Genomic DNA, 23,865 nt, shown 5'->3' on the forward strand with positions numbered 1-23,865 from the left:
AAATACATAAACACAGGTGTGTTAGGCACAACGTCGGCAGGGGGCAAATAAGAATGTTAAAACGAGATAAATGGGGGAAGACTTCAACTGACAACCGAGACCAAACGCGGCATTCTGCTTTCGACGGATTAACTTGACAGACTTGAGATGGGTACGTAATAGGACAAAACGCTTTGATATTTCAAAAATGCAACAAATAATACAAACAATATCATTTGTTCACACATATTCTGCATCATTTCTTTTTACCGAATGATATTTTATTTGGGAAATCAATACGATATATCAAATCTTCTGTTATTGAACATTTCTGGAGCCCATAGGGTTTGCTTTAAACTGACTCCAATTCAAAAAGTACGCTACTAAGAATGATTCTGTTGCTTCCGTTTGAGATATTTCGGAAGACCATGTTGAAAACAAAAAATGAATTTCTTCAACGCAAAGTATCTCTATCGCCACAATTCACTTCTTTTAATCACAGTTGTTACGAATATGGCTGCAGCGAACCTCTATCAAGAATAATACAACTCAGTGTAGGTTTGTCCGTCGTACCTAGAATTTATAGGCCCTGTGCTTCTCTCTACTACTTAGACATTGCGAAATACCCATTTTGAAAAACAATAGATATACTAGATATAACTGATAAGAGAAGATAAAAGGTTACAGATGAACGAAAGTGTCCTAATTCAGCGAAATTATTAAATTTAATTGAAAAATTGTCCTATCACTAGTAGTAACAATAAAAAACTATAGCTACAGATTAAAATCAAATTAAAATGGTGAACTTAATATCTAACATAAGTTATAGACACATTATTGTTACAGCACTTACTTGTAAACACAGAAATTATTAAAAAAAATCACGAATTACCTTAAAGACACTAAACGTCACTATATAGAAGAAAAAGAATTTAGTTAGATATATGAATTAAAAACCGATGGAACAAAATACTAATTCTAGTTTATTAATTTTTAAGACATTTTTAACCTTATTTCAACGCCAAAATAAAGGTTTTCGAAGCAGACCAAGTTTGAACACAAGTTTTTGTTGTTCCCGTAGCAACGGTGGATATGCAGATTTGATTTCATCACGATCGCTCTGATCGGGTCATCGTTTCATTGATAGAAATATCAGTTCATTCCCGATATCATTGAATGTTAAAACCGCAAATATTAATTTTCATTGCGTCCTGGAGCCAAGCTGGAAAATTATCCGAAATTAACAAAAAATTATAATCATATGGTATTCCTTGAAATCATTTTTTTTCCTTCCACTGACAGTTGCTTGAAGGTGAATGTAAATATTTTGGGTGTCCATTCTCAATGAGACATTTGACGAATGAGTGTAGGAAATAATGAAAAGCAAAACGTTTTAACCTGAGGGATTATCGGTTTCACGAACTTTATTTCGGTTCATTTGTCGTGAACTGCGGAATATTAGTAGTTGAATACGACGCTGTAACCATATCTTGCCGTGTCAGTAAAAATATCCTCTTCTTCTTTTTGGCTTTAATAGGCTTCAAACTTTTCAGTTTATTCGCCTCTATCAGTAAAACTATTATGAGATTTTGCAGCCCTGGATAAATTTGCTTGTTTTGATCAACTAGATTGCAGTTTTAAAAACGCCCAAAAATTCGTTCTTTGACACCATTCTTTGAACGAATTCATGAATGGTTGAATGGTTCATTCCGCATGCGAAAAAGCGCCTGCAGCTTGCTAAGTGTGAATGAATTGCATTTGCATGTATTTTATGACGTCTGAGCAGAAAAAGGGGAAACTGACAGCATCCTCTTATTTGACTCATTCTAACACTGCTTTAACAGAAGGAATGCTCACATTTCACTGAATTTTATAGTACACAACAAAGCCTAAATATTGCATTTCAGTTAATACACAATTAGTGTGGACATTTTGATTCACATTTTCGCATCATACAGTGATGGGTGCAAAAAACCAACCCCCATTTGAAATCAAAGTTTTCTAATATTAAAAGTTTTTTCAAACTTTTCGGTGTTCCATTCAATATTACGTAAAGTAGGTAATAAGTTGATCATTTTGTCATTACACTATCGTTGATTTATTTTTTTAGGAAAACAAACAATGACTTTTGTTCCTAAATAGGTACTTTTAGGGTATGACAAATCCCCAATCATGATTTATTAAAAGAAAATAAGAACAAATAATTAAAAACCCCCCTTGGTCTCAATAACCAACTGAGAACGCTTTGGCATACTCTCCAAGGGGTTCCGGAGGTGTTGAGGGTCCAGGTCGTCCCAAGCCCTCTTCAACGCAGCAAAATAATGTTGCTTGTTCGTAACGTCAGTTTTGTCTACCTTGTTGTCGATATCGCCCATAAAATCTCAATAGGATTCAAGTCGGGACTTTGGGTGGTCAAACCATTGTTTTGGAACGAGCCGAACGAGAGAATGCTTCTATTTTTATTGCAGTATGCAACGGATTCTTATTTTGCTGGAAGGTGTAGTCCCATTTTCAGCATGGGGTCTTCTAGATTCTCGTACAAAATGTCGATGTAACCATCGGCAGTTATACCTGTGCTGAGTTTCCCATTCCAGCTCACGAGAAACAGCCCCACACCATGATGCTTCCACCACCGTGCTTCATAGTCGGTTTAGATGCCGGTCCTGGAGGCCCTCGTCGCTCTTCTGCCTTGTCTTTGTGCAAACCGGGATATGTTTCCCCAAAACGTACTTTTAAACTGAAAAGTCTGTGAAAATCGTCATTTCATATTTTTTTTATTTATTTACTATGACTCTACATCCCATTGAGATTAGATCTGATTCATTACTTTTCTCCGATAAATCGATAATTGCGATATTGTTCTGAGCACTATTCAAGCATCGTCCATGCTTCGTGCCCATAGAGAACAACCGGTCGAATTAGGGATTTGTACATGATACACTTCGTACGGGGTCGGATTTTGATGGACTTCAAGGATTTGCGGAGCCCAGAGTAGGCACGACTTCCATTGACTATGCGTCTTCGAATTTCACGGTTGTTGCTGTTGTCAGTTGTTATCAACGAACCAAGGTAGACAAATTCCTCTGCCACTTCGAGCTCGTCGCCGTCGATCACAACACTACTGCCAAGAAGAACTCTGTTGCGATCAGTCCCTTCTGCTAGCATGTATTTAGTCTTAGATGCATTGATTCCAAGTCCAATCAGCCCTGTTCCGTGTTTGTCACACAACGATTTAGGAAAAACAGGTTTATAAATCTTTAGATTAACTCGTTCGCTTTTCCTTCATAAATTAGGATAACTATGGATGCATTCTATTGCGATACATATGTCGACTCAACCCACAGGTCATTCTATGCTTTTAACAGATGCGCTTTACGTTCTCGAGTTAGGTGAATGATAATTGAATAGTGCGTCTCGTCTTCCCCCGGAGAGGAACTATTCATTCCTTCTAGAGCCTCTTCCAGTTCATACATGGAAAAAATATCACTATCTTTCATCAGGTTGAACAGGAACTAACAAGCTACTAGAATTGTTTTCCTCTGATGAAATAGTGCGGTGTAAGATGCATTGCTTGAAACGAAACTGAAGCATCGGCAAGTCATTCGGCTATTTCAAGGTGCACTGTTGCAGTTCGCCCATCATACGCTATTGCTCTTATGTAGTTAGTTTCACCACCTACTAGGATTCTACGAAACTTACTCCACATTTCCTTCGTGGGTGTTTGTGAGTTAAACCTGGATGCGATTGTTTGCCACGGTGACTGTCTTGCTAGGGTAATCAATTCACGTACAGGTTTTCTTGCTTGTTTGAATTATTCTGCAACACGTTGCTGGCAAGGGTGATCATCCGTAACGGATCTCATTTTCTGTAGTATTCCTAGAAAGGAAATGAACATAGGACGATGTTAACTTCCGTGCGTTTCCTCTAGAGATGGGCAAACCGTTCACGAACGGTACGAAAGAACTAGTTCGCCGAAAAGAGTGAACGAACGGTCGTTCTTTTTCAAAGAACGGTAGTTCCCCCCACGAACTGATTGCGAGCGAACTGATTCCGAAAGAACGGTTTGCGAGTGAATTGTTTGTGAACGAACTGTTTGCGAGTGAACTGTATGGGAAACAACTGTTTGAGAAAGAACTGATTGAGAAAGAACTGATTGAGAGTGAATGTTTTTAATTCAAATAGAATACTAATTTGATATGGAAAAGCTAATTTTAATTTTGAAAACGTTCATTCCGACTGAAAATCAGCTATTCGTTGACGCTCCCCTAAACTAGTACACGAATGCCGCCAACGCGGATCGCTGTTTTGAAGAAAACAAATACTTTTGACGTTTGAGATGTTGGCACCAAAAACATGGTGGGTGTCATACAGCTGATAAAAATAACGAGAACGCTTGTAAGAAAAATAAAACGATATTGTCATTTATGAGTAAAATGCATGTAGCGCAGGGTTTATTTTGTTAATGTATGCTCCATTTTGGGTTAAAACTTAAATTATATTCTTGTAGTTTTAAAGGAAAAGCTATATATTTTCAATTTAATGTAGTCTTTCAATTCCGCGTAACATTCATATACTTCCTGATTATCAGAAAGAAATCAGGGGATAGCTGGGGGGATTCATGAATTAGGTAAACAAAAAATCTTATAGTGAGGGGAAGTAGAGAAAAAAGTTTTTTCGTTGCTTTCATTCCATTGTTTGGCCTATTGCGTGTACGTGTTATCGTGATTGTTTGTATGATTGATTGCTAGTGAAAATCGCTGCTGAATATTTTTTCTGTAAGAACATTATGAAATATGATCTTACATGGAACCTGTGTGTTGGAACCAATCAGAAAATATGAAAAATTGCACATATTTTGTGCGCATTGAATTATTACATATACTTTTGTCGGCCGATAAACATATTTTCACATACAGTCTGCGATTTTTAAAGAAGTGGCAGCTTATTTTTTTCCACTAAATTTCAAAAATGTAAATCCCATACGTACACTATCCAATCCAACGATATCAATAAATAGCTGTCTATTGATATTGGGTTCCAGCTAACATTTTATGTTGTTCTCAATACCGCTGAACGAATGAGCGAAAGAACGATTCAAAAGAACTGATTCACTTAGATGAACGGTTAGTGATTGAACCGTTCATCAAAGTGAACTGCAGTCTTCCATGTTTCACAAAAAACACTGCGTCCAGGATAAACATGTCCACGCTGCTGTTCGCAGTTTTGTGTTTGAATACAAACATGATTTTTTCGTACCTATGTTTGAAAATATGACATGTTTGTATTCGTAGTATGTTTGGACATACGATGTTTAATCCTAATGTTTCACATGATGTTCGAACATGGTGTACAGTTTCTCTTGCATTTTCACCCCAAGCACCGGCAGTGCGTAAAGCAGAAGAAGCGAATCGGCCACCTCACCACCACCACTCAACACGTGGTGTGTTGGTATGTTGACAGGGAAAAAATGCTTTACTATCATGACAATGTGTGCTTCGTCTAAAATTTTGGGCTAATAAACTAAACCTCTTTATCTGTTCTGAAAGAAATAAACGTCGATTGATATCAGAGTTCTTCACAATTGATATATTATTATTTAGTTATTTAGTGCACGCATCAATTTATATATTGAATTCATGTAACATTCGCTATTATTAGCTATTTGAACAAGTACTAAAATTGAATAGAGCACGGCGGAGATGTTTAGTTACCCTCATCAAATTTTATTTACAATATTGCTATAATTTTAATCGAACATAAAGTACCAGAATTATTCAGAATGACATGTTAGGCGTGACGCTAATCACTCGACCACGGGAGCAACAAAATTGGATCTTTGAATGTTTACAAATGGTTAATACTGTTTGTTCGCGACGAACGCGACCCGAGCTATAAAACGAGCGGAGAAAAGGAGAAGAAAAGATGATGCAATTGCATACACACATAGCATATATAGTGTAGTGTAAGTGTAGCTTTTAGTTTTTCCTTCATTCAGTTTGTGATAACATCGAGAAATTAAGAAAATCTGTAAACTTTCCTGAAAACATGCATCTAAAACTAATGTTTGGGTATTTATTTATTTATTGGGCCAGCATTTGTACGACGTCGCCCGCTGTGCCATCGGTTCCCCAGACTTCAATTAGCAACATGCACGCAAAAAAATTCTCATAGAAAGCTTCTTTCAATTCAGAGGATGTTTTCTTTGCCTTTAGCCTCTTAGTTCAAGCAATTTTTGTAATGCGTACTAAAGTTCGTTTCTGTGAAAAATTATTCTATGAAAAAATGTTTTAGGATGAATAATTTCCTTCCGTGCATGAAAAGAAACGAAACGAAAACAATGAACACTGCGACATCAGGAGGTACGTTTGAACATGATGTTCTTGAATTATAAACATCGTGTTTGTTTACACATGTTTATGTTTGTGTATCATTGTTCGAGTTTGGGATTGACGTTCAACACTAGCGAAAATCATGTTCGAGTTCAAACAAATAGCTGTCTATTGATGTTGGGTTCCAGCATGTGTGTTTTTCGGAAGACTAGTGAACTGTTTTGCCCATCTTCCTAAGTTGGTTCCTAAAGTTCCTTAGCGGTTCAGTTGTCGACTTTGTATCGTTTTTTATTCGAGAATAAAGATTTTGTATCGATCACAATATCAAACTAACGCTAGCATTAAGTTTGTAATGATTTTATTTGTAGAACTTCTGTGAAATTGACCAAACTTCAATCGAAATTTGGTTAACTCCCGTCGATGGGGGTGAAAATAGGTCATAAAATGTAGTTTTCCATTTTTTTTGTTGAATACCTATCCTACATTAGAGTAAAACACCATTTTGATTACGTAGAATTGTTCTCTGATGACGAACACTCGTAAGTGATCACGGAATTGTTGAATGATCAACTTGGGCCAACTTTTATCTAATCGTAGTTCAGTGAAAAATCAATACTGAACTACGATTAGATAAAAGTTGACCCAACCTTACCCCTTAGAGGGGGTGACAATGGGTAAAAGTAGTAAATATTACTTTCACGCCTTGAATGTATTCCGAGGGGCAAGCCCTAGAATACGCGTGACCACAGTGCAAGTCGAATGAAATTTCTCTGACGAAAAATCCCCCGGCCAGAACGGGAATCGAACCCGAACACCCGACATGATAACCATGATGATGTGAGACACTAACCACTCATGGACGGCCTACAGAGCACACAATCGCTAATGTAGTGCGTAAATTCGAACAAACTGGATCCGTAGCGGATATTGTGAAACCTGTGCATCATCGTAATGTGCGTTCAGCCGAAAATATTGCTGCGGTTGCTGCCAGTGTGGCGGATGACCCGAATGTTTCGATTCCACGGCGTGCTCACAATTGAGCTTGTCAAACACATCATTGTGGCGAATTTTGCATTTGGAATTGCATATAAAGTCCAACTGGTATAAAAATTAGAGCGTGGTGACCAAGGAATGCGTCGGGCTTACGTCGATTGGGTGAACGAACAACAGCAGCAAAATGCTGAATTTTCGCATCAAATTTTCTTCAGCGATGAGGCACATTTCGAGCTCGATGGCTAAGTGAACACCCAAAATTTCCGTATATGGGGCTCAAAAAATCCACACGTGATTGTTAAGAGGCCATTGCATCCGCCAAAAGTCACTGTTTGGTGCGCATTATGGTCTGGTGGAGTCATCGGGCCGTATTTCTTTGAAAATGAGGACGGTGAGACGGTAACTGTGAATGGTGAGCGCTATGGCCGCATGTTAACCGATTTTTTTTTGCCACAAATTGAAGATATGGATACGGATGACATGTGGTTTCAGCAGGACGGCGCCACGTGCCACACAACACGACCGAACATGGCCATTTTGCGAACGAAGTTTGAGGGACGCATAATTTCGCGTTTTGGTGATGCTAATTGGCCGTCCAGATCATGCGATTTGAACCCGCTGCACTTTTTTTTGTGGGGTTATGCGAAAGACCGTGTCTATGCCAACTCTCCGCAAACTCTTGAACATTTGAAAGACAACATTCGTGAAGTTATGACCGAGATACCGCCCCATATGAGCCGAAAAGTCATCGAAATTACCTGTTCCGGATCAAGGTGTGCGAGGAAGCCCTAGGTGGACATTTGAATGATGTTGTATTTCACACATAATGGCATAAACCAAACTTTAATTTGAAATAAAAGTTTCGGGACCAATGACGCTATATTTTTTTATATTTTTTCTTGAAAGCTAAAATTTTATTAGATGACATATCCTACATTCTGAGATGTGTTATTTTGTGTTATTGAGTAATGATTTTTCAAAATTAACCGATGATCCGAAAAATTATTTTTCCCTTTTTTTTCCAAAAAAATGACTTTTTTCGAGGTTCATAACTTTTAACACGTTAAGCCCCGACCGAAATAGAGGACCGACAATGAACTTTTCGTCAGACTCGTGCCGGTTCCATCGAATCGATGGGGGATTTTTCTAAACATCCTTTTGTAACTTTGTTGTTGCCGTTCCCAATGCCGACATTCTCCGAAAGAAAAGTGTACTGTCGGTCCGGTGAGATCGGTGCGAAAAAGATGAAAAATTCAGTGTCAGTCCCTAGGGTCCGACGCGAGGCTTAACGTGTTTAACTACCGGGCCGTTTCAGGTGATCGATATACCAATTTGTAGCCACATGAAATACCACATATGGATAAAAATTTGATTAATTGGTCGCATAGGAATATTGAACGAAAACTGAAAACATGTTAGCTTTGCAAAAATCACTCGAAAACGAAAAAAAAACCTCTCTGGTATTCGGATATGTTATGTAAAAAAACACAGCTTTCAAGAAAAAATATAAAAAATTTGGTGACCTTAGTTCCGAAATCATGTAAGCTATGAAAAACAATTACAATTAATAATTACGAAAACAAAATCCGAATTTTTTCAAGTGTAATGTTTTGCGAACAAAACTAGCTCATTGGCTTTAATTTTGTATATCGATCATCTAAATCGGTCTAGTAGTTCGGAAGTTATGAATTATTGGAAAAGGCCATTTTGAGGAATAAAACTACCAACCTGACATTCACTATATCGGTTTGGCATGGAATTCAATTTTGTGCTTAACCCATATTCACCCCCACTCAGTGCAAATAAGAGATTATTCCGAAAATATTGAAATTCGCTAAAACGGCTATTTACACGTCAAACTTTGATAAATTATTAAATAAAAAATGTTTGTACTACAGTAAAGTATTATGCATTGGAATTTGGTGAAATATGTCTCCTATTAAAGGGCTCACAGCTTTCAAAAATATTCGAAATATCTGTCAAGATATTACTAATAGTAAGTTTCTCCATTTTTGACCCAATTTCACCCCCATAACCCATTTTCACCCCCATCAATGGTATCACTAAACCAACAACGATAATTAAATGTGGTTCATATGCTTTGAGAAAACTTCATTTATTTCATAGCTTCAAATTTGAATTGAACCCCAATTTTCTAAATTCTTGCGTTAATCGGTTCAGATGGATTGCACAATCCAGGATACTGCGGGTTGCAGCCCTTCGTACACTTGGAGCAGGCGTTTCCAGCCTCGTAAATTGGCTGGCCGACAACGTTGGTTATGGAGTAATCACATGTCATGAGCTTGTTGATCCACTTTCCATCCGTCTTGTATTGAACTAATGAACAACCTACTTTAGCGGCACGGTCTGAAACGACTTGGGTGAAATGTCCCATCATCGGTCTAGAAAAAAAAAGTGAAAAAACGGATTATACCAACTACTTATTCAATCGGCCATGGAAGTTGGGTCGAATGTTTACCCTTTGTAATCTTTCGGATATTTGTCTATAATAGCTTGGTTAGCATTAGCGAATTCATTATACCATGCATCAATGAATCCAGTAATAATCTCTTCGTCAGTGTACGTCTTTCCGTAGTACGATTTGATGGCGATATTCTGGCCGGCTGCGTTGAAGGCATCAGTATTGCGACACTGGTCGTGACCGAAATTACAGCTCATGGCGTTGGCGCCAGCAAGATTTTCCAACTCAGTATCCCATAGCTGCAAGTATCTTTTGTTAGAACTAATGTTCTCCACAAGAGTTCTTCGATACATACCATTGTAGTCATACGAGCAGCTGGTAAGTACGGTGCTTGTTTTCCCGTAGCAATCTTACTGCGGAACTCATTGTGCTTATTAAGGATCAAAGCCTTCAGCTTATCATCCATGGGGATGACCTTGGCCTCCGAGCCACACGATGGGGCCAACGAAGTCAATCCATTGCAGCTAACATGTTTTTTTGGTCCACATAGTGCTTTATCGCAGTAATTAGTTTGGGTAGATAGTTCTACCAAAGCCAAGACAGTAACTGTAATCCGAAACACTCTTAAAGTTATGTTTTTTATTCAAGAGAATTAATTGGGACTCACCTGTTATTAGAAGCTTCATGTCGTCGTTGATTCAAAGACTGATGATGTTCTTCAAAATAGTATCGAATTTTATAGGAAACTGTGGCGCTTTCACAAACCATGAAATCAATTGAGAATAGATGTTTTGCGTACACCGAAACAGCTAAACAAATATTCCAAATATCCACGCAGAAAACAGTACAGTTCGCGTCTAAAAGATATGTTTGTCACAAACGAGACATGTTCATTAATTTATTACATTCGCGAACAAAGTATATTTACTATCAACTGCCTACATTGCTGATAGACAGTGAAACGATTGTTGAGTAAAATGCAATACTTGTTTTTTATTCATTTCAGATTAACTCGACGATAACGAAAAATTTTGAGAACACAGAATATTGTGTTGATCATAGGACATTTTTTTTGTGTTCAGCTTTTACTGCTGGCCATGTACAGCAGTAAAAGCTGAACACAAAAAAGACGCGAATATTTTATTTCAGCGCAACTAGCGTTTATTTTTTTAAATTATTTTTACTGGTATTTTACAGTACGGATTTTCATCCTTAAAGAGAGAAAGTTCTACCAGCCCAACTGCTTGCCATAGTCCATGTGCAGGATCAATTCAGGACACGCTTGAACAAATGCTTATTGTGGTATATAAACATATGAGGGTGTATTCTAGTCTAGATATTTGTAAAAAAAATCGTGTTGTCTGGCATACAAATGAAAAAATTCTGCACAACTCAAGAACGTATCAAGCAAACGGAACCAAATTTGGCATGTGAAGGATTTAGGAGGCAATAATTGTTTCTATAGGGGTTTGACAATCCTCCCCCCTCTCGGAAGGAGAGGAGGGCTGAATAACTCGAGAACTAATCAAGCAAATGGAACCAAATTTGGCATACGGAGGTTTTAGGGAGCAATAAATGTTTCTATGGTGGTTCGACACACCGACACCCCTCTCTAAGGGAAAAGGGGGCTGCCATACAAACGAAACACAAACTTCTGCATAACTCGAGAAATAATCAAGGAAATGTACTGTTTGGGATTTGAGAGTTTTGGGTACGAGGAATGTTTCTATAATGGTATGACACCCCTTCCTCCTCTGGAATGGTGAGGGGGTCCCATAAAAATATTACACATATTTTAACCAAATATGCCAATTGAAAATTTTCGGAAAACTCTGAAGGAAAATGGGAAAATTCGGAAAATTCCCCATTAGTATATTTGATGTTTGCGTTAAGGAAATTGATCTTTGTTCAAAAGTGGAAATAGATTTTAATGTGATAAAACGCACTCCTATGTCTTCTTCTATCTATATAAATAAAAATAGACACCGAATATGTTGATAAGAGCAAAACTCGAGGAAAGAATTGTCCGATTTAGAAACATGTTATTTGCAAGTGGTTGAAAAAGATATTGAAGGTATTGATAACAAAGAATATATTTTGGGCGGGACGAAGTTGCAGTAGGGGTCAGCTAGTGTATAATATATGTTCAACAGTTGATGGCAGCAATAGACTATGCTTTGCTTCGTACACCAGACCAGCTTCAAAGCACAGTCTTTGACGGTAAACACTACTTGCAAGGAGCTAAAATATAAACCCTAGCAAACTTTGCTAATTGTAACTATGTAGGGGAACTGGGGGTACGCCCGTCACTGGGGGTAAAACCGGTACCCCTTGAGTATTACTAGAAACCTCTAATTAACTGTGTTTTTGAACACTGTACACTGTATTTATTATTTTAAACGTTTTAAATCAAATTCAACCCACCGTGATTCGTCAAATGCTAAAATATTAATAAAAAAAGGCGACTGCCGATGATGTGCAACCGGATGTATTTTTTCGGTAGTGGAATTTAAACATTTATTCTTCAAATCCTCTTTCGTTGGTCTACAATTTGTCCCCTGGATTAATAACTATCGCTGGTATTCAAGTTGAGTTAAGTTAAAGCTATAAATTAATAGAAGTAGTCTCCTTATAAAATGTATGCTGTTGGGGTAAGACCGTCACCCTTTGAGTGGAGTAAGCCCGACATGATTTCCAGTTAGTTGAAGGTCATTTGGCCATATTCTCCATCTATTTCGGATGCCTCGCAGCTCCCAAGGAAATCGAATTGAGAGGGTTCTAGGAGAACCTCACTCTTGCAAAAGAGGCTATCGTTGGTGGAGTTTCTGTCAAACGTGCTTCCAAGACTTCCAAGATTTTTTTGCCCAACCAAGTAATTTTTTGTCTGGCTGTTTCCGTTTCGAGTACTTCTAAATGGTCTGACTTGAAGCTCTGGTCTAAAATGCTTGCAATCAGGTAATTTTAATCTTCTCCTATGTTGTTTTAATGACCTCTCTAACCGTTAAAGATGCTCTCATACGAAGCATGTTCGGTGTTTTATGCAGTTTCGTCTTCGTCCAAATACTTTTTAAATGCAGCAACAAACGGAGTTACCTCGCATGTACAAAAGCCTAACGCACTGCTCCATCAAACCTCACTTTTGTTGAGTCATTGAAATTTTTGTGTCGCCGTCTACAAAACAATATTTTCAATTAGGGGAAGTGGGGGCATAGTGGCCACCCTAAGGAATATGCCCATTTCCAGCGTCCACATACCGCTTCAATTACCGTTATTCGAAGAATATTAAGGTTGAACTCATCGTGGTTGTTTGAGATACCAAACGGCTTTTACTATAAAAATTCAAAATTTTTCATCATTATAAAAAAGGTGAAAAAACGAACCTTTTTTTTGCTTGAAGGTAAAGTGGTCACCTAGTGGGGGCGGCGAAGTGGTCACATGTACATATCAAAGCTAAATGGGATAGACTTATGCGTTTTTTCCGTTCGAATTTGTTCAAATCATATTTGATATAGTAGGTATATGTATAAAATCAGTTTGGCATATTCACCTAGAGTCTCAATTTAAATTTTCACATACATGCAAAAACGTAGTAAGAAACACATGACATTCCGCATAAGGGTGCTTGGTTTATTTGGAGTGGTATATTTTTTCAGGGTCAAAGCTACAAAAGGAACCTATTCAAGAGCAGGATGTGGTGAGATATATGAGCTTTAGTAAACAGAATATTGTAAATCGTTATTCACCTATGACCACTTTGCCCCCACACATCTAAGTTATTTCTGTGCTAATTAATCGCTGAGATTTAACGAAATATCAGTTCATCTCCCCTAAAATATGTGAATAGTCGTTCAAACTGATGATTTGTCCAACATATCAGATTGAATAAACTAAATTTCACGAGAAATTCCTTAGATACCATGCGCACAGAACTACGGCCGAATGGCTATCGAGAGAGAAATTTCTGTTTTTATTCATATTTTGACATGCGATAGCTCTACTAAAGTACAGGGTGACTGAAAAGTCATGAAAATCCTCTAACACAAGGTGACTATCAATACGGCATCCATAGTCAATAGTTATACTACCAAACAAGCAGGTGACCACCCCTCATGACCAATTTGCCCCCACCACCCCTACGGCAGAAAACCTCGTCGACGGCAGAAGACCTCGTCGACGGCAGAATTAAGAAACATCTTCAAATTTAATCATTTCCATCGCACTTGTATGTGGATTGAAACTATTTTCGTAACTAAAAAAATCATTCAAGACACTTACATGTTGTCAAATTATCTTGAAATTGTTGAGAGATTAATTTCTCAACATAATTCTTAATAGAAAGTAATATTCACTACTTTGACTCATTGTCACCCCCTCTAAGGGGTGAGATTGGGTCAACTTTCATCTAATCGTAGAAAAAATAATATTATTCTACTACCAAAATAGCATATATCGAATGCACCAAACTTGTACTTCAAGAAAATGTATGGGTGTTGTAACTTACTTCAAAAACTAACATACTTATCTTATTATAAATTCTGAAAAATTTTCATATAAATTTTATGACAACAGATTCAGATTCCTTGTCGAATTCTTATCTGATTCCATGTATATATGTTTATACTTACGTGAAAAAAACAGTATTTATGATTAGGATATGCTGTACTCTTGAAATATTTCAACAAGGCATTTAATTTAATCTACTTTGTGGAGGCGATCTGGCGTAGTGGTAACATCCATGCCTCTCACGCTAAAGGTCACGAGTTCAATTCTCACTCCCGACATTCTTCCAAAAATGGAAGTAAAAAGTGACGAACCAGCCAAATGAGTTGAAAATCACTATAATACAGATAAAAAAAAAAAAAAAAAATCTACTTTGTAATTTTTTCAATCGGCACACTCACAAGATCTTAGACTGGATCAATTATAATGATTTTTGTCTTGTTCTGCGTAATGTCTCCGAATTTGACAAAAAAAATCTTGTGCTTTTTCCCAACAGCTCAATAAGAAAAACTAGATGATATATTTGATGGAAAAAAATCGTAGAAATTTCAAAAGTTCAAATAAAAATTTCACCAAAAACTAAGAAGGTACGTTACATGTGACATACCAGTTCTGATTGGGGATGATTTGTTGTTAGTTTTCATGCCACGAATGTACAGATCAGTGAACTTTTCTTCAATTTACCATATGAAAACCAATTGGTCTGTGGAAAGAAATTTTGATATCCAAAAGTGTCTATGAAAAGATTTTTTTTTGCAAATACGGAGATATTGCACAGAATAAGACAAAAATGATTGGGATTGATCTAATCTACCGTCTTGTGAGTGTGCCGATTAACAAAATTACAAGGTAGATTAATTCAAATGTCTCGTTGAAATATTTCAAGAGTACAACATATTTAATCATTCCTCGCTAAAAACTTGATGGAGCTGGATGTGCTATTCATCACTCCTCAAGCATTGTTCTCGAAGTTTTTTTTTCTCTTCTCCCCAACGAGTTGGTTTTTTTTTTCTCGTGTGTTCTGTGGTGAATTAGTGCCCAAAGTGCCCAAAGCAGCCAGAACCGAGGAAGCAGCGCCTCTGCAGTGGTCTGGATCGGCGTCTGTAGTGGATCAATAACCATAACGGCATCATCAACACGTGGTTGACGCTCAGTTGAGTACAATAATAACTTCTGCTATTGTGTTGTCTCCTTAGCGCGTGACTTTTGTGTCTCCCTTAATAGGGTAACAGAGCGCATATCGGAACAACAAATTTATGTGATTATTTTTATTTTATTTAAGTTTTTTTTTATTTTTTTTTACAAGTGAGATAAAAAAATTGTAAAGCTAATAATCGTTCGTTCTAAGAATGGAGGAGGGTGGGGGTCTAGACATGGACATTTCAGACTCCCCCTCGCTTGCTCAAGCAGGGTGTAGTAAGTCCCTTAAACGGACTCCTATGCCCGAAGATTCTTCTTCTGGGGACGAGTCAACTCACACTACCAAGCCCCCTCCAAAAAAAAAAAGATTGCAAACCCTTCCCCTGATTCCTCCAATACTTCCACCCAATCATCGACATTCCTTCCCCCCTCTGATGTTACTGTCCCCACTCAAACCTTGTCCTCGAATTCCTCTCCTATTGTATCCGCTCCCCGTGTCAGGGTTTATCCGGACGATGCGCCTGGCGCTGGTCCTTGGGTTGTTTTTTTCCGGCCCAAACCTAATGGTAACGCCTTGAGGGTCGTACATATTATGACAGATCTGAAAAGATACACCTCTGTTTCCGAAATTTGCAAAGTAAGACCGAACAAACTGCGAGTTGTCGTGACTAACCGAAAGGACGCGAACGATATTGTTGCAGATAATCATTTCATCCTCGAATATCGAGTTTTTATTCCCTCCCATAACGTAGAAATTGGGGGCGTTATATCTGAAACGGGTCTGACGTGCAAAACTATACAAAGTATGGGAGTTGGCAGGTTCAAGAGGCTTCCTTCGATGGAAGTCAAAATCTTGGAATGTCGCCAACTTGAAAAAATTACCCAGGAAGGAGTAGAAAAGAAATTTACGCCGTACGACTCGTTTCGAGTCACTTTTGCTGGTCGGGCCTCCCTGACTACGTTATGGTGGACAAATTGAGGCTGCCGGTGCGACTCTTCGTGCCAAAGCCCATGACTTGCAACAAATGCAAGTCAGTTGGTCATACAGCAGCTTATTGCGCCAACAAGGAGCGCTGTGCCACTTGCGGAGAGCAACATGAGGGGAAATCCTGCAGTGCGACTGAGCATAAGTGTCCATATTGCGGGGAATCCCCACACGTGCTCTCAGCTTGTGAAACTTACAAGAGTCGCTGGGATAAACAAAAGCGCTCTTTGAAGGAACGCTCGAAACGCACTTTCGCGGATATTTTAAAGGGCGCTTCCCCACTGGCTCAACAACAACCATTACCAACGAACAATGTCTTTGCTTCACTGCCAGTTGACGAATTGGAAGCGGATACAGCTAACTAGGGCACACCGTTTATTTTCAAAGGGAATTCCCGGCGCAAAAATGTGTCCACTCCCAAAGTTCAACGACAAGTCCCATCGGTGGTACCCCATGTTAGCTTGCCTAAAATATCGAGTGCAGCGGACAAGCAAAATCAGGTTCCTCCTGGCTTCCGTGGGAATAGTTCACCTTCGAACGACCCAGCACTCGAGGGGACATCAAAAACCCCAAATGTCCCTTTTTTTGCGTCCAGCTCAACTTCCCAATCGGGATTTATAAAGTTGACTGACCTTGTGGATCAAATCTTCACGTGTTTTAATGTTTCCGATTCCATCAGAACCATTGTCATCTCAATGCTTCCAGTACTAAAGACAATTTTGCAGCAATTGATGCAAACATGGCCCCTACTTGCAATGATCATCTCTCTTGATGTCTAATTCAAATAGAGAGGTCGGAGATATCACTGTTTTACAGTGGAATTGTCGTAGTCTTATGCCTAAATTGGATACATTCAAATTTTTAATTCATAACTTCAATTGTGATGTTTTTGCTCTGTCCGAAACTTGGCTTTCTTCGCGAGAAAGCCTCTCTTTCCACGATTTTAATATTATACGCTTGGACCGTGATGACAGATACGGAGGGGTGCTATTGGGGATCAATAAGTGCCACTAATTTTTTCGAATTGACCTTCCACCTATTCGAGGGATTGAAGCTGTTGCTTGTCATGCAAACATCAGAGGCAAAGACCTCTGTATTGTCAGCTTGTATTGGCCTCCGAGAGCTGCGGTTAGCCGCAAGCAACTTGTTGACATGTGCTCACTCCTTCCTGAGCCACGATTGATCTTGGGAGACTTCAACTCTCACGGAACTGCCTGGGGGGAACAGTACGACGACAATCGTTCATCGATGATATATGACCTTTGTAACAGCTTCAATATGACCGTTTTGAACACTGGGGAAACAACACGTGTACCTAAACCTCCTGCTAACCCAAGTGCTCTTGACCTCTCGCTTTGCTCGAATTCACTATCGTTAGATTGCAAGTGGAATGTAATCCAGGATCCCAACGGTAGTGACCACTTGCCAATCAAAATTTCCATCACCATTGGGTCGAATTCTTCTGAATCTATAAACATGGCATATGACCTCACAAGACACATTGACTGGAAAAAATATGCGGAGGCGATTACTCTAGCCATCAATTCCAGAGATGGTTTACCTCCATTGGAGGAGTATAACTTCCTTTCTCGTTTGATCCATGACAGCGCGGTTCGCGCTCAAACGAAACCTATCCCAGGTTCCACCATTCACCGAAGGCCTCCCAATCCATGGTGGGATAGCCAATGTTCAAAGTTTTATGTAGCAAAATCGAATGCATTTAAAGCTTTTCGGAAACGAGGAACCATTGACAATTTTCAAACGTATTTAGACCTTGAAAATCAATTTAAAAACTTGATCAAAGGTAAAAAACGTGCTTATTGGCGAAATTTCGTGGGAGGTTTGTCACGAGAAACGTCAATGAAAAAATTATGGAAAGTGGCTCGAAACATGAGAAATCGCTCTTCATCGAATGAAAGCGAGGAACATTCACATCGATGGATTTTTAATTTTGCGCGAAAGGTTTGTCCCGATTTCGCTCCCGTGCAAAGAATTGTTCGAGATATATCACAAGATAGGTGCGATCTTGATTCCGAGTTTTCGATGGTAGAATTCTCTCTTGCTCTCCTTTCAAGTAACAATTCGGCTCCAGGATCGGATAGAATTAAGTTCAACTTGTTGAAAAACCTCCTCGATGTGGCCAAACATCGCTTGTTGAATTTATTCAATAAGTTTCTGGAGTATAATGTTGTTCCGGATGATTGGAGACAAGTGCTATAATTCGCACTTGTCTCCAATCATCCGGAACTATTCAAAAACCCGGAAAACCCGCGTCCGACTTCAATTCGTACCGCCCAATAGCAATGCTGTCTTGTATACGGAAATTGTTGGAGAAAATGATCTTGTTTCGCCTTGATCGATGGGTTGAAACGAATGGCCTACTCTCAGATACACAATATGGGTTCCGCAGGGGCAAGGGGACGAATGATTGTCTTGCGTTGCTTTCTTCAGAAATTCAAATGGCTTACGCCGGAAAAAAACAAATGGCTTCAGTATTCTTGGACATAAAGGGGGCCTTTGATTCAGTTTCAATAGAGGTCCTGTCAGACAAATTACACTCTCGGGGTCTGCCGCCTCTATTGAATACTATGTTATATAACTTGCTTTGTGAGAAACATTTGAATTTTTCTCACGGGGATTCGACAGTAAGTCGGATCTCCTACATGGGACTCCCCCAGGGCTCATGTTTAAGCCCCCTTTTGTACAACTTCTATGTAAGCGACATCGACAATTGCCTTACACAAAATTGCAGCCTAAGACAACTTGCAGATGATGGAGTGGTGTCTGTCGTAGGATCAAACGAATCCGACCTGCAAGGACCCTTACAAGATACTTTGAACAATTTTTCAACCTGGGCCATTGGGCTAGGGATCGAATTCTCCACGGAAAAAACAGAGATGGTGGTTTTTTCTAGGAAGCATAGACCAGCAAAACCAAAGCTTCAACTTTTGGGTAAACCGATCACTCATGCTATGTCATTCAAGTATCTTGGGGTCTGGTTCGACTCCAAATGTACTTGAGGGGCCCATATTAGGTATCTTAGTAAAAAATGTCAACAAAGAATAAACTTTCTCCGTACAATTACCGGCACCTGGTGGGGAGCCCTTCCCGAAGATCTTATAATGTTGTATCGAACAACTATTCTCTCAGTGATTGAGTATGGCAGTTTCTGTTTTCAATCAGCTGCCAAAACACACCTCATTAAACTCGAACGAATTCAGTATCTTTGTCTCCGTATTGCGTTGGGATGTATGCCCTCAACGCATACCATGAGTCTCGAGGTTTTGGCAGGCGTACTCCCACTAAAAGATCGCTTCAAATTATTATCTCTTCGGTTCTTCATCCGGTGTAAGGTTATGAACCCATTGGTGATCGGAAATTTTGAGCAGCTGTTCGAGCTAAATTTTCACTCCGGATTCATGAGTTCATATCATGAATTCATCTCCATGCAGGTTGATCCTTCATCATATATTCCCAACCGTGTTTGTTTCCCTGACTACATCAATTCCTCTGTGCATTTTGATCTGTCCATGAAGCAAGATATCCATGGATATTCAGATTATCAACGATCGAGGATCGCACCAACGATCTTCGATTCAAAGTGTGGGGGTATCAATTGTGATAATATGTACTTTACTGATGGGTCCTCTATGAATGAGTCCACAGGATTTGGAGTGTTCAACGAAATTTTTAGCACCTCCCACACAGTCTTCAGAATCCTTGCTCAGTGTATATTGCTGAATTGGCAGCGATATACTGGGCGCCGGACAGCGTCGCCTCACGACCTGTTGAACACTATTACATTGTAACGGATAGTCTTAGCTCTGTCGAAGCTATCCGTTCAGTGAGGCCGGAAAAGCACTCGCCGTACTTCCTTGAGAGAATACGAGAAATTTTGAGTGCTTTATCCAGACGCTGTTATGTCATTACCTTTGTCTGGGTCCCTTCTCATTGCTCAATTCCGGGTAATGAGAGGGCTGACTCATTAGCAAAGGTAGGTGCGATTGAAGGCGACATTTACCAGCGTCAAATCGCCTTCAATGAATTTGTTTCTTTAGTCCGTAAAAATACCATCGTTAACTGGCAACGCAAATGGAACGAAGATGAATTGGGCCGGTGGTTTCACTCGATTATCCCTAAGGTTAGCCTCAAACCGTGGTTCAAAAGTCTGGACTTGAGTCGGGACTTTATTCGCACCTTCTCCCGACTCATGTCCAATCACTGTTCGTTAGATGCGCTTCTCTTTCGTTTCAATCTTGCCAGCAACAATCTCTGCGTCTGTGGTCAAGGTTATCACGACATCGAGCATGTTGTTTGGTCGTGCGAGGTGTATCTTGTTGCCAGATCGAATTTAGAAAACTCCCTTCGGGCCCGAGGAAGACAGCCCAATGTGCCGGTGAGAGATGTGTTGGCTCGGTTAAACCTTGATTACATGACCCAAATATATGTTTTCCTTAAAGCTATCGATCGTCGTGTGTGATTGTACCTATGTCCTTATACCCTCCTTTTCATCCATTGCGAGCGATTGGCCCCCTTGGTATAAACAGCAAAATAAGTTGAAATGTAAATATACAATAGATATACGAATAGATTTAAGAATCGAGTGTGATCATCAACATTGTAACAATTCCCTTATATCCCATCCCTTTCCTGAAAGAATATGTCACCCTCTAAACTCGAGTAAACCGCGAGTAATCGGTTTTCCACCTTACTAACCATAGTGTTAGGAAAATTATTTATGTATAGTTTTAAAACATATATTTAATAATTCGGCTCCTTTAAACTAATGTAACTGAGCCTGTAAAAATAAACGATTTATATAAAAAAAATAAAACATATTTAAATCATGAATACTGTTTTTTCACTTAAAGATAGGCACATATACATGAAATCAGATAAGAATTCGACAAGGAATCCGAATCTGTTGTCATAAAATCAATATGAATAATTTTCAGAATTTGTAATGAGATAAATATTTTATTTTTTGAAGTAAGGTACAGAACCCATACATTTTCTTGAAGTACAATTTTGGTACATTCGATATATGCTATTTCGATGCTTCTATGTCAAGTTTTTAAGAAGTTATGCATCCTCAAAGTTTGCTCCAGCGTGCACTTTAGAAGTTATATAGCTCCATAACATGGTTCATATCGATAAAAAGTTCATAAAAAAAAGAAATATCGAAATCGTTTGCTCCGCTGGATAGATTGACGTATGGGCTTATAGTAGAGTGTCTTCCTCATTATTTTCAGTAACAAGAAGACAAGCGAAAGAAGGAATAGAATCGGCGGATAGCTATATTTGTACCAATTGTGTTTATACGAAGCAGCACGTGGGACACAACGTTATTTTTGTGTTCAGGGAGAAAAGCTGCTTTCACGACATTGTTTGTCATTTGATTGGTTCAAGGGATAGTTTGAACTGTAATGATGGCTATATAATATGAATTGAATCAAACTGTTATATACGAGGTCTTTTCAAAAACTGTCGCTTCTTTTAAATTTCCGCTGGTTACGTATACTCGTTATTCGAATTTTTGTGGCGCCATGTTGGTGCGAACGAAAAGATCGGTAAGCTGCAACTTTCACGTTTTTTTTTGCTTGTCTTCGATTTTTGACAATCCCAATTCAGCAGATTTCATTGGGATGATTGAACTTTGGTTTCCACGTTATAACTATTCGTCACCAGATACGTCCCTCTGGAGCAAATTTGGATCGTCGCGGACAGAGTCCAACAGCTTCTTAGCGATGCGATGCTGTATTTGATCGAAATTGAGTAATTTTGAGACGAATTTCGCGGCGACCCGTCCCGTGCCCCTAAGCGTTGGTGGAATGGCACGAGTCAACCGATATGTTTATATCCTCAGTAACTTCCCTAACGGTGATTTGAGTATTGGCCAATACCACGAGACAAGGACCGTAAACCAACCTCTTGTAAAAACAAATGAACAGAAGAAGTATAACGATCGATGTCCAAAAATCATTTCGTGTGAATACAACTGGACAGAGCTCAAAAATTCTGTGTAAAAAAAGAAATATTGAGTGTGTTGTCTAATTGCACCTTCATTAGTTGTTGAATTCATTTGTTAAAAAAAATCTTGGCAGCTCACAAAAAATGTATAAATAAAAACAAACCGACGACAATGAAGAATAACACGAGATAGATCAGAAAATAACTTTTAATTTATTGCAAATATATAATTCTTATATAGTCACAATATCCTTAGAGCCTTGGATCGATCGGTTCCGATGGATTGCACAAACCAGGGTAGTTCGGGTTGCAACCCTCCGTACACTTGGAGCAGGAGTTTCCAGCCTCGTAAACTGGCAGGCCGATGATGTTGGTCCGGGCGTAGTTACACACGAAATATTTGTTCAACCAAGGTGCAGTCTCATAGCTAACCAGCGCACAACCCACTTGTGTGCTACTGGCCGAAACGACTTGGGTGAAGTGTCCAATCATCGGTCTACAAAAAAAAGGATACATAAAAATAACCGTACAATACTCATCAGGAAAGTTGCTTAAGTTACCCGCTATAATTCTCTGGATATTTGGCAACAAAACTTGGATTTGCGTCGGAATATTCATCATACCAAGCATCAATGAATCCATTAATAAGTTCAGTATCTGTGAATGTTTGCCCGTAGTAGGATTTAATGGCAAGATTTTGGCCGGCTGCATTGAAGGCATTGGTGTTGCGACACTTGTCGTGAGCGAAATTACAGCTTCTTGCGTTGTGGACAGCAATATCTGCCAATTCAGCATTCCATTGCTACAAACATTATCTGTTACGAGATATGTTCTTTACGAGAGTTTTTGGATACATACCATTGTTGCCATACGAGCAGCTTGTGGATAAGGTGCTTGCTTACCACTGGCGATTTTGCTACGAAGCTGATTATGTTTATCAACGATCAGAGTTTTGAGCTTGTCATCCAGGACGACCATTTCGGCTTTCGCACCGCATGATGGGCTCAGAGAAGTAAGTCCATTGCAGGCGACATGCTTGTCTTTTTTACACAGCGCCTTATTACAATAATCGGCTTGGCTTGATAGCTTTACTAAAGCCAGGATAGTAACTGTGAACCAAAATACCCATTTGATTGATCGATGTTGTCGAAAAGTTCAATATTCATACTCACCTGCTATTAGAAGCTTCATGATTGTGATGCTAAATAATACTGATAGTACTCTGTTGGTGTAATCCGGATTTTATAGTTCTCACGAAAGTGGCTACGGTGCTACGACTTTGCGCTCCAGATAAGCTAAAACATTGATATCATTTCATATTCAAACAGTTGACACTGAAAAATAACACTTGGATAAATATTTCGCTAGTTGACTCACCACATGGTGGCGTTACCTGGAAACAGATTAATAGAATAAACTTTCGGTTTTTTGTTCTCCGGTCATGGTTCTGGTTTGATTTAAACTATCTTATAAAATGACATCGTAATCATTTCATTGGCGTTATTCAATAAATAATGAATTCGGGCCATTCTCATTGAATCGAACAT

General features: G+C 39.0%; 3 protein-coding genes across 9 annotated transcripts in view; 2 read left to right on the top strand and 1 right to left on the bottom strand.

Moving 5' to 3' along the window:
• The window catches only part of LOC129773136 (uncharacterized), a 245,130-nt gene that overhangs the window by 123,953 nt on the left and 97,312 nt on the right, over positions 1-23,865 (top strand). The gene's annotated exons all lie outside the window — the stretch shown is intronic.
• Positions 1-23,865, top strand: part of LOC129773126 (fructose-bisphosphate aldolase-like) — a 609,238-nt gene that overhangs the window by 38,174 nt on the left and 547,199 nt on the right. The window lies entirely within an intron of this gene.
• Positions 9,397-23,864, bottom strand: LOC129774168 (uncharacterized). The gene is made up of 8 exons (XM_055777864.1): positions 23,712-23,864; positions 23,491-23,652; positions 23,177-23,427; positions 22,879-23,120; positions 22,578-22,814; positions 10,079-10,346; positions 9,781-10,022; positions 9,397-9,703 (listed from the first exon to the last, which is right to left on the bottom strand). Exons 2-8 carry the CDS (start codon positions 23,507-23,509, stop codon positions 9,457-9,459), a joined length of 1,506 nt encoding a protein of 501 aa, XP_055633839.1. The 5' UTR covers positions 23,510-23,652; positions 23,712-23,864; the 3' UTR covers positions 9,397-9,456.

This window comes from Toxorhynchites rutilus, chromosome 3 (assembly GCF_029784135.1).
Source record: "Toxorhynchites rutilus septentrionalis strain SRP chromosome 3, ASM2978413v1, whole genome shotgun sequence".
Taxonomy (NCBI): domain Eukaryota; kingdom Metazoa; phylum Arthropoda; class Insecta; order Diptera; family Culicidae; genus Toxorhynchites; species Toxorhynchites rutilus.